Below are 12,558 nucleotides of genomic sequence, written 5' to 3' on the forward strand. Positions count from 1 at the left end.
GATGTGTAGAGTTCTGTTCTTTGGTAGCTGCTGCACCTTTTCCTTTGCTGCCAGGCAATTGGAATTTTCCTAACTATGCTGTTCCATCAGTTTTATATTGTAATTTCTGAAAGTGTTATAGCTCTGATGGTAACTCTTAGTTTAAAATGAATATGGGTAGAATCAAACACATGTAATCACTGCCTTTATTAATTACCTTTTCCTATAATGTATGGTATCTGACGCCATACTGTCACAAAATAATGTAATGTCTATTGAAAGGTGTATAAAAGTGGTTCATCTATGTGAAATCCGTTTGCCAAAATTTGCTGGCAGATTTATGTACAGTAGCTCCTGTACAGTTGATATTAGAGTATATTCTATGTTGCCATGCCCTAAATATATTATTACATAAAGAAAAGCTGAACTTTATTTACCCATCCACAGGGAATTTCCTGTGTTTTGATTTTTTTCATTACTATCAGCAGTCTCATTCAAAATTAAAATACTAGTGAAATATCTGAAAAAGTAAAACTCACATTTATTTCAAGAATAACACCTGGTTATATCACTGCTATTGTTTTATCCTCAGTTTGTTTAATTCTTTCAAATTATGTTTAACAACATTAACTAGTATGAGAAAATAAGGATTATAATGGGTGCAGATTGCAGACTTAATTATGGAGTTTCAACCTGCATCTCCATAAGTGTGAATTAAAAAAAAACAAACTCTATCATATGCTAAATTAAGAACCTGATTTTTGTAGAGTTTCATTATCATGTATATTCAAGAACAAAAAAATGCAAGTCTCAGCATATACCCTACACCTCACTAACGCTAATCACAGTATTCAGCTGATTTCAGGACACATTTCTTCATACTCTGTATCAAAAGACTGTTTTTAAACTGCACTAGGCTCATTCTTACTTTTAAGGTAACTGTATCCTTCCTTACTTGTCTGTTCCTGATTCTTAGCATGACACCCATCCTCTCTGCCTCCAAACATACCAACTTTATCTCCAACTTTGTCAGCTCCTTAACACTGTATCAAATGCTCTTCCTTAACTTCTGTTCCCTCAGTCTCCTCTGCCTCACTGCCTCTAAGAAGTAAGCTAATTAATGATGAATTGTTTGATTGGCATATAGTGATACTTGATAATTACTAATATTGGGGGGAAAATTGGTAATATTTGTATGTATCTAGTAATTTTGTATGTTTTAATGTGTTCCTCTCCCCCACAACTTCATGTGTCATGTGTCATTTTCGATTGTAAACTCTGTGGGTGAAGCCTTGTAATCTTTTGTGTTTGTACCATACCTAGCACGATGCAGCCCCAAACCCAGTTTGACCCTGTAAGATCTATTGCAATCATGTTTGATATGGATGATTTTCTTCCAATTCTCTCCGGCTATCTTGGTACACTTCAGACTGTACATCCTCCCCCAGATGCTTTTAGAGTTTTGGGTTTATTTTCTTCCTCTGTCTCAGCGCATAGCCATTGTATTACAAGGCCAAATATCTTCCAGCTTACCCCCCCACACACACACACCCACCTTCTTGACCTTCATTCACTAAAGTCATCATGTCCCTTCACTCTTCACTTGAGCTTTTTTTGGGCTCAGATTAGTATCTGGGCTTGTCCATCAATTGGTCCGTTCTCTTTCTCTGTCTCTCACCTTCCTTTTTTTCCCTTTTGGCCTGCCAGCTTGTGCTAGTTCTCTTGGTCCGCTGATCCTGCTTCTGTTGAAGTTAATGGGAGTTTTTTCATTAACTTCAATAGGAATAGGAATCTGCCTTATAGTGTCCAATTACTCTGATTCTTGAAGATAAAATGTGCATACTAGCTAGGTTGAATCACATAATCACCTCAGATTGTTAAGGAAATGGGTTTAAAACAAAACAAAAAGAAAATATACACATACACGCACACACAACATCCAGGTCACTCATTTGGAAGGCAACACCTGGGTGGAATTAACATTCCAAGGAACTGTAAGAAAGCAAAATGAAAGTAGAGGATGCATTTTCCTTCTTTAAATATCCTGCCCAGCAGTTGTGTTCAGCATAACTGTTAACTCTACAATTTAAAATTCATACTCTTTTCTAGTTTTTAAAGAATTTAGTAATTCTTGATTTGCTTACAGTGTAGAATTATAGTATAAATTTACCATGAAACCGTTGCTCAGAGGGAAAAAATATAGCACACTCACCTAATGTATTGCCTAGCATCCAAAAAGCTTCTTCTGTGCAGTGAGTTAATTCTTAATTGAGGAGTATGAATTCACACAGATTAATCTGAAACTTCAGAATATAGATTCTGAGTAGGAGTAGGGAGGTGATTTTACTTCTGTATTTGGCATTGCTGAGACCAATACTAAAGGGCCATTTAATTTAGATGAGAAAGGTATAATAAGAACTGAACCAATGGCTGGAAGCTGAAGTCAAGATCAATTAAAATTAGAATTAAGGCAAAGATTTCTCACAGTGAGGTAATTAATCACTAGAACAAACTACCAAAGAATGTGGTGGTTTTTCTTTCTCTTGAAATCTTGGAATCAAGATTGGATGCCTTTCTGGAAGATATGTTTGGCCAACCACGAGTTATTAGGCTCAAAACGGGTAAGTGAGAGAAATTGAATGGCCTGCTTTATACAGGAAATCAGATTAGATGGTCTAAATTAAGAGCTAAATTAAAATAATTGAATTTCTAATATACTGAAATATAAACATTCAAATTATGTGAAACATGTCTCACTTTTACATATATTCACATAAAGGGAAATACTTGCCTACATCAAGAGTTTAACACTGCATTTGTAGACTATATGTAATATTGTGGTGGGGGTCTGTTTTTGCAGTTGGACCAGCTTCTTGGTAACATGATTGAAATGTGGGTTGACCGCATGGATAATATTACCCAACCAGAAAGAAGAAAGCTTTCAGCTTTGGCATTACTTTCACTTCTGCCATCAGACAATAGGTGAGCAAAATTTAATGATATCACTGTTTGTCACTAATGTTAAAACAAATTAAAAAGATCTTGCCTGATGATTTTTAAATATTTCTAAGACTGTACTGATAAAATTTTTTGCTGTATCTGTTGTTAGTGACCAAAGAAATGAAAAAGCTTAATACAAAATAGTATGAAATAATTCTTCTCTTTTTCAGTTCTGCATAGCTACTATAATTTGTCTGCTTGTTTCCTGGACAGCATTACTTGAACATATTGAATATATGAAGTAGATAATTCTACTTCAGGTTCCCCCCAGATTAAAACTAAAGAGTTGCTGCTTCTCTCCTCCACATTTAAGTAGTTGGATCAATCTGCTCATTAGGCTTTTGATGTTCCCTTGGGAGTACAGTATTCGTTTGGTTTACTTCATATTTAGGATTTTTTTCAACATGTCAATGAGAAAAAAAATGCATGTGAACATGTATGTGAACCCAATAGGTGCAGCTTATTTTGCTCCTTTTACTCTTGAGACCTATCCTGGAGAAATAAGGCATTCTAAGTAAGCTTTGTCTGTGCGTATGAAGGAATTGCCTCCACCACATGATCTGCCATGGACTCTGAGCCTAGGACTCAGTTTGGGAACATGGGTCCAAATCTGATTCAGCTATTCCTGTATGTAGAGAAGGACTGTACCCATTCATCCAAGGTTTGTAGTTATTACCACCCTAATTCTGTTTTGAAGTCAGTTATACTTTTGGCCTTCACAACATCCCCTGGCAACGAGTTCCTCCGGCTGACTGTATTTTGTGTAAAGTACTTACCGTATATACTCGATCATAAGTCGGTTCGTTTATAAGCCGACCGCCCCTCCCCCAATATGGTTAAGTAAAAATGGAAAATGTTTATAACCCATTCATAAGCCAGCCCTGTAATTCAGGGATCAGCAAATTTTGGCTCCCAGGCCATCAGGATAAGCCGCTGGTGGTCTGAGATGGTTTTTTTACCTCGAGCATCCGCAGGCACGGAGGTAAACCTAAATAAACAAAGTGTCCCGGCGCACCAGCTGCTTATCCTGCTGGACCGGGACAACAACTAGTGGGGAAATTTTTTGTGGGGGAGAAGCTGGGAGTCAGGGGAGTAACCCCTATGACCATCCCCCACATCACCCCACCTCTAACCTGGGAACCCCACACTCTCCCCATCCCATCCCTTCCCACCTTATCTGGGGAGGGCCATGGGAGGATGACTCTGACCTGGCTGGAGCAGCTCCGGCAGGCTAGGCAGTGCGGCCGCAGCCTGCTCTGGCAGGCCAGACCAGATGGCGCGGCCACAGCATGTTGCAGCAGGCTGGGTCAGACAGCGTGGCTGCAGCGTGCTCCGGCGCCCAAGTGGCGCAGCCACAGCCTGCTCTGAGGGGTAGGGCCAAGCAGCACGGCTGCAGCCTGCCAGCCCCGCAGCTGCAGCTGCTTCGGAGGCTGGGGTGAGAGCAGCGTGGCCAGAAGCAGAGAGACTCTGGTCCCCCTTTTCCCTTGTGGCTCTGCTGGCTGTGCTGCCTCTCCTTGCTCCCTCTGTTGAGGGGAGGGGCTGTGTCATCCCAGCTCTCCCTCTTTATACCCATTCATAAACTGACCCCCGTCTGTGGTGCTTTCTAAAAAAAGTTGGCTTATGAACAAATATATATGGTTTCTTTTAAACCTGCTGCCTATTAATTTCATTGGATGACCTCTGGTTCTTGTGTCATGTAAAGGGGTAAATAATACTTCCTTATTCACATTCTCCACACCATTCATGATTTTTATAGACTGTGATCATATTCCCACTGGTTGTCTGTTTTCTAAAATGAACAGTCCCAGTCTTTTTAATCTCTTACCATGTGGAAGATGTTCCATACCACTAGTGATTTTTGTTGCCCTTTTCTATATTGTTTCCATTTCTTATATATCATTTTTTGAGATGGGGCGACCCGAACTACATGTAGTATTCAAGGTGTGGGCGTTGCATGGATTTATGTAGTGGCATTATAATATTTACTGTCTTATTATTACATCTTTCCTAATGGTTCCTAACATTCTGTTAAGCTTTTTTGTCTGCTGCTGCACAGTGAGTGGATGCTCTCAGAGAACTAGCCATAATGGGTCCAAGATCTCTTTCTTGAACAGTAACAGTTCATTTAGACTCCCATTATTTTGTATGTATAGTTGGGATTATGTTTTCCAATATTTTCCCATTACTTTGCCTTTATCAACACTGAATTTTCTCTACCATGTTGTTGCCCAGTCACTCAGTTTTGTGAGATCCCTTTGTAAAACTTCGCAGGCTACTTTGATACTTTTGTATCATCTGCAAACTTTGCCACCTCACTGTTTACCCCTTTTTCCAAATCATTTTTGAATATGTTGAACAGCACTGGTCCAAGTACAGATCCCTGGAGGACACTGGTGTTTACCTCTCTCCCTTCTGAAAACTGACCATTTGTTCCTGCCCTTTGTTTCCTGTCTTTTAACCAGTTCCTGATCTTCCCTCTTATCCCATGACATCTTGGTTTGGTTAAGAGCCTTTGGTTAGTGACCTTGTTAAAGGCTTTCTGAAAGTTCAAGCACACTGTATTCACTGGATCACCCTTGTCCACATGTTTGTTCACCCCCTCAAAGAAATCTAGTAGACTGATGCAGCATGATTTCCCTTTAAAAAGCCATGTTGACTCTTCCCCAACATATCACATTAATCTGCGTGTCTGATAATTCTGTTCTTTACTATAGTTTTAACCAATTTGCCTGGTACCAAAGTTAGGCTTACTAGCTTGTAATTGTCAGGATCGCCTCTGGAGCCTTTTAAAAAAATTGTTATCACATGAGCTATCCTCGAGTCATCTGATACAGAAGCTGATTTAAGTGATGGGTTACATACCACAATATGGATCCTGGACATCAGGATGGATCTCTCAATAAATTGACCCACTCTGTTCACTTCCTCTGAAGCATCTGGCACTGGCTATTGTCCAAAGATAGGATACTGAGCTAGTTGGACCATTGATCTGACCCAGTATGGCCGTTTTTATGTTATGTTATGAGAATAAACAATACACTCAGTGCAGAATTCCATGATATGTTAATTTGAACATAGATCTCAATTTTGAAATGATTTTTCAGTTTTACACTGTACCAAATTTTAAGTTTTACAGGTGCCAAAAAATTTTGCATTGACAACATGTAGTTGTATAGAAGTTGCCATGTGGAAAGCTGGAGATTTTGGCAGCTGGTTAGGGGGCATTTGGACTTTCAGCATCAGGCAGGAGTTGGGAGATTATTTAAGGTTTGAGCATCTGTTAGATATTCAAAGCTTTTGGCATTAGGGGGTGAATGTTTTTCCTCTTTCATTCTCCTTTGTTGAGCAGGGCATAGCTGATTTATCTTTAGGGAGGGATGGAGGGTTGAATACCTAATATATTGTTAGTGAACAAAAAAAAATGGAAAAACATAAATTCCTTCCCCTGAAGATCATGATAGCAACCAGCTACATCATTGCTCCTTCCTCATTATGCCCCACTGCATCCACCAGTGGTAGATAAGTATATAAACTGGATGTTTGGGTTTTTTTTGCTAAAATGACGAACAATGTGATGGCTGGCATTGAAATTATCACTGTTGGAATTCATAGTTATCACATATATTTAGATGAGAAAGGGCACTTCACAGTTACCTGAAAAATACTGTTCAGTCTGCCTTGAGACTCAGGAAGGCAGTATATCATAGAGTTAAACTTAGTTCACAATTTTTCCATGAGCCTCATAATTTTTTTTTGAATGCAGCCAAATTCTACAGTCAGTTCTGTATCCATGAAATTTTAGAAAACATAGGCCTCGTCATATCTCCCCAAATGGGGAGCATTTCGGTGAATAGCTCAGCTCAGGAGGGATCATTGCTTTTTTTTATAATGAACAGAAGCTTATCTCCAGTCCACCAAGGCATCTAGCCATGAGTCTGAACAGCAGGTGGACTGCCTCAATTGCTTCTTGGGAAATACTCTTAAAAATTGTCAGCAGATATGCACAGAATAGAGTTTCGCATGGTGGACTTATTTGTAACCAAATTGAGAACTTAGCTGAAGAAGTTTTGTCTCAGATTCAGGTTGTTGGGGGTTCTGTCAGCAGGTGGAATTCTCAGTGCATGTCTTTCCTCCTTCAAAGAGTCTCTGAAAGACATGAATGGAGGGAGCAAAACTTAGGTTGATTACTTTAGACTGGTCTTGCCAATCCTTGTACTAAGAACATTTTGAACCACAGTATCTCATTCTGCTTCCAGCTGCTCCAGATTTCCTGTTGCAAAGATCAAACCTTCCTGGTGATCCTTAAAGATGAACTACTGGTCAGCATCAGTCATAGCATAACTCCAGGGTTGACTGAAGACCAGTCTGTTGGGTCCCCAGTCCATTAGTTAGCATTAGAGAAATTGGCTGCCTACCATAGCAAATGATTACATGCTTGGAGGATCAGTTTAGTGTTATAAATATTTGCCTACCTTTCTTGAGTCTGTTGACTCATATTTTTCTTTCTTTGGGCAGCCCTCAAGATAGTGTTCTTAGTAAGGAATTACCCTAGCCTTGTATCTGGGGAACTAGCAGCCCTGTTTTGTAAATTCTCGTATTGCTTTTGCTTAGGTAAAATTAGTTTTAGAACAAGGTCTGGGATATTCATTTAACATTTGTTTGGCCTAATCCCAATTCCGCCATTTCCCAATATTTCCCTTTTAAAGCAAAAAGCAAAATAAAGTTGACATTCACTGGATTTACTTAGAGCTTTAGAGTTTTGTTTTTCAGCAGAACTCAAGAAATCTGATTCTCTTATTTGTAATCTAATGTCTTAAGAATTGACAAAAAGCCTGTCACTCATCATTAGCTAATGGGATACAATCTTGTATCAAGCAATGTTATTAGACTAAAGGGGGTCATTTTGCTCCTTGCTGTGAGCTCACACTCTGCCAGAGGCCTGCTTAAACATATGGTAATTCTGTTTCAATTATAATGACGTTTCTTACTCTGACTTGGTACATAATCCATAGGCATTAACATGCTGACTCAAACTTCTCTTCAGATCCAGCATTCAGACGAAGAGATTTGAGTGCAATAGTACATATCAACACAATGTAGTCCCTTTCAGCTGATCTTGCCTGTCCCCCGTGTGATGGTTTACTATAAAATGTGCTTTTTGTTGTATAGTAATTTAATATTGGGTATTCATATCACTTAAGACAGATAAAATGTACTTTTGAAATGAGTGCTGTACACTATATCATACTGATTGTGTGTTGACAGTATGTGGGTCTTACACACAATATAGGGTGACAAAACAGCAAATGTGAAAAATGGCGATGGATGTGGGGGGTAATAGGAGCCTATATTAAAAAAAGACCCTAAAATCAGGACATCTGGCCACCCTAACACAATAACATGTTCTATGCTGAATGTTGTTTGAGGAGAAAAGGTGCGTTATCTAAAAGGGAAAAAAAGTAAACTTATAGGATTAAATGTTGAGGGTTCCAAACTATAGTATTGTTTATGACGATGAGACAGATGAACTTCAGCGTATTTTTGAAAACTAGTAAGCTACTTGTTATTGAAGACAGGAAAATTGCACAAAATATAGAAGTATCTCCGTAAACCTCAAATGAAGGATTCTCTTTACTTTTGGGGAATATTTTTCAATTTTTTTTCCTCTCCATCTCCAAAGTTGGGCTACTACTTAAGTTAACATTTTCATTTTTCAGTTGTTTACCTGAGACCTAGTTGCAACAGTATGGTATGGAAAGTATACATGGTTTGCACATAACCCTGTTTTCTCCTAGAAATCTTCCTTCCAAATACTAATGGGGCTCAGCCCTACTTCACTTCAAAATATTGGGCCTCTACCTGAAAAGCCTTATTCATATGAATAACATCATTTAAATTAATAGGATTATTCATTCAAGTAAGGATCGGCTTGCAGGATGATATTAATAATTCACATAATGTATTCATTTCAGGATATACTAGCTATAACATTTGAGTTTATTACACCATTAACTTTAAAATCTTATAAATGTAGTAAGCAAATAACAAGTTCATTTTGGGGGGTTTCCAAGACATTGTTGCAAGAAAAAGATACTGAGGAATTCTATCCTTGAGTAAAACTTCAGTCGTTAGCTGGCATATTAATTTAATTTATGTCACAGGTACAAAATCAGATCATCATAAAATTTTACAATTTTTCTATATGATATCTAGTAAGATTGCCAGGTCCAAAATACCCTGTCAAAGAGAGTCAGTTGGGCTATGAAAATCACCGATCAAATAACTGCCCTGCCACTATTGAAGATTATAGTCCTATGTATCTTCTGCAGTTATGGGAACTTATACTTCATGTACTCAGAACACAGGTTTGTAACTTGCAGTAAAAGAAAGGCCTTCCAAATTCATTAGTCATTCAAGTGCAAGTTAAGCTGGAAATTTTTAAACAAAACTCTTTTGAGTTATCCAAGCACATGCACACACAGGAAAAAGTAAGTAAGTTTTTCCCCTAAAGATTTCCCATTCAGTTGACTTGATGCTTCAGCCATGTGACAAATTGGGTTTGATATTTTTTCGTGTTTCTTAATGTGGAGAACACCAGACTAATCCAGAATGAGGAGGAGGGACTGAAGAAGAGGAATGGCACAGGAGAGATGGAGAAAACAGCCTGACTTTTGTTTCCTTCCCCTTTCTGCCTTCTAGACTGCTTAGTTTTGCTTTGGCTTTTTGTACATGCTTTTCCTAGCATGCTTTTCTAGTCTATGGCCCTTTTAATCTGACAGAGACTCGCAGCTGCAGATTTAAAGTCATCATTTTGCTTATGCTTGCTGCAGACTTTGCCTCCTTTCCATCCAGATGGAAAATATTTTTGTTCCTTGTTGTCTTTTCCCCTGGTATTCATTTCCTCTAATTGCTGAGGAAGCATCTATAACATTTAGGCAGTGTATTGCATTCAGAGGGATCCCAAACCATTCTGAAGAGTACATAGATTGTATTATTGAGTTTAAAAATTAATATCTTTCACAGTTTGGTTTAAAAATGTATGGTGGATGTAAGAAGCAAAATTGTTTTCAGAACCCAAAAGTTTCAGGGACTGGGTGAGAGAGCCTTAACACAACGATGGCATGAGATTTCTTACATTTATCCTCCTCAAAAATATTACAGTATTCCTTTGCTGAAAGCTTGTAGGTAAAGTGTCAGCAGCAGTGAAGGATTTGAGAGTGGCTAAGGTTTAACTCCACTTTATGGTTTTAGTTCATATTGGTCTTCATTTAGTCTTTGTTTATGTATTATAAAATCTTTCCAGGCAATGTCAATCAGAGCCATATGCAGCACAGTAGGTAAGATCTAAGTGTCTTTAATAACAATAATAGCACTATATGTGACATTGTGTGCATGTAGTCCTTCAATCCAGCATCCTGTTTATCTTCTGAAGTACAGCTGCACATTGTGCTGTAGTCTTTAGAAGCTCATAGTTTAAAAAAAAAAAAATCCTCTTTCCTGGTTAGTAATACATTTCCATTTAGCAGCAATTTCCTCTTTTTACTTGTTTTCCTCATAAACTGAACAGTGTCCAACTATCTGTGTTTGCCTTCTGAGTCCAGCCACTTAAATTATGTAATACTTCATGTATTTGACTGACTTATACTACATTATTTTATTTTTCTTCCTCATTCTGTGCTGTTTCTTACTACTTAGAAACCTCACTTTTAGTTACACCATTCAATCCACGTAAATATTTTTAAAATCATCTCCTGTATTCTGTTGATTATTGTGGTTATAACCTACTTTTTAAAAATAAAATATATGTAGGCAAATCATAAAATGTTTGTTATAGGTAACATGCAAATAAAAATATAAATGCAGGCATATAAATGTAAATAGATTTAAAAATATATATTGAACTAAGCTAAGAGGTCTTCCAAAACTTAAGTAAACTGGACTCTAGCCTTTTTCCTCTCCTTTTGCAATTTTTATATTAGAGACCAACTTTAAAAGCCTCTTTTAGCGGGATGTTCTGTCAGAGGGAGCTCTGTACTGTCTTGCTGTTAGTAAAGGGTGACGGCTACTGCTGTTCAGAGGCTGTGGAGTCTTTTTATCTGTGTTATGAGTAAGGCTATGATTATGTCATGGAAGTCATGGCACACTGGCCTCCAGCAGTCTTTATATTTCCTGAGGGCAGTGTCTTAAGAGTGTTCCCCTTCCCCTCTGCATACCTACACAGAGCTAGACAGAATTTTATTTAATGTCTGTTTTGTCACGCCAAAATGTTAATATCATTAGTTTTTGAAGTGTCTTTGTCAGCATGTTAACAATTTAAAACCTTTCTAATTCTTGTTTTTAATCCAATGAGAGGAGCTATTTTACATGGTTTACTAGTTCATTTTAGTTTTGAGTACAGTCCTGAGTTGCCTAACTGTTAACCAAGTTTAAAGATAAGTAGTTGTGGGGTGGAAAGTTTTAAATGGCTGAGTGCCATGTAATTTTATCCTAAACTTACTGCAAATCGAATCCAGAGTAACAAGAAATGATAGATCATGTATTTCTGGAAAGAAGACTGTCTCTAAATATTGGTAAACGTAGAAATAATGGGATTTCATTAGCATTCATTTATTGGCCTGTTTTAGGACAACTCTTTAGGTGATTTCTTTTAAGGCCAGGTCTACACTAGAATATTAGGTCAGTTTTAACTGTGTCATTCTGGAACGTGAACAATCCACACCCCTAAGCAGTGTAGTTAAACTGAGCTTATCCTCAGTAAAAACAATGAGGAGTACTTGTGGCACCTTAGAGACTAACAAATTTATTTGAGCATAAGCTTTCGTGGGCTAAAACCCCTTCATGGATGCCTTCAGTGGAAAATACAGTAGGAAAATATATATACACAGCGAACATGAAAAAATGGGTGTTGCCATACCAACTGTAACAAGGGTAATTAGTTAAGGTGAGCTATTATCCTCAGTGTAGACAGTGCTAGGTTGACACAAGGCTACTACTTTGACATACCTTAGAGAACACCACAATTAAAACTAAGCAAAATTATCAAAATTATTAACCATTTAATATATTATTATTAAAGAAAGGAAAAGAAAATAAATAAAACACCACAAAACAGAACACGAACGATAAACAATGGTTACTTCTGGTACAGTCTCTTATGTATGTCTCTCTGTGAAGAGCTTTCAGCAGAGATTACATCTTTGAGGGGGACATGCCTCTGGAGCATTTTTCTCTTGGTAAGTTAAAATCACTGCTGTAGTGCTTCATGCTGGACACTACCTATGTCGACAGGAGGAGTTCTCCTGTCAGCGTAGGTGATCCACCTCCCTGAGAGGTGGTGGATAGATCAATGAAACCCCTGTGATTAAAATAGTGGGAGTCACATTGTTGAGTTGCCGGTAAAAAAACAAAAACAAAAAAACAGGAGCTGCCCTACCATTTCTTGTTTCTCTGGACCAGATATTTTTACTAATTTGGAGATAAAATTATTTGGTGCTCAACCATTTAAAACTACTCCTTTCCACCTCCACCCTCCCCATAGTGCACTATGTTTAAGTTGATCCATGATTCTACGTTTGTGAT

The 12,558-nt window shown here is 38.0% G+C and overlaps 1 protein-coding gene across 11 annotated transcripts in view; it reads left to right on the forward strand.

Annotated features, from left to right (window-relative positions):
- IPO11 (importin 11) overlaps positions 1 to 12,558 on the forward strand; it is a 250,522-nt gene that overhangs the window by 169,911 nt on the left and 68,053 nt on the right. For all 11 annotated transcript variants that reach the window (XR_007773522.1, XM_050946896.1, XM_050946894.1 and 8 more), the window contains one exon: positions 2,840 to 2,961. Coding sequence is in view for 10 of the 11 variants with exons in the window: in XM_050946896.1 (XP_050802853.1) it covers positions 2,840 to 2,961 (122 nt within the window). In the remaining variant the exon portion in view is untranslated. The remainder of the gene's footprint in view (positions 1 to 2,839; positions 2,962 to 12,558) is intronic.

The sequence above is a fragment of the Gopherus flavomarginatus genome, chromosome 3 (genome assembly GCF_025201925.1).
Source record: "Gopherus flavomarginatus isolate rGopFla2 chromosome 3, rGopFla2.mat.asm, whole genome shotgun sequence".
In the NCBI taxonomy this organism is placed as follows: Eukaryota; Metazoa; Chordata; order Testudines; family Testudinidae; genus Gopherus; species Gopherus flavomarginatus.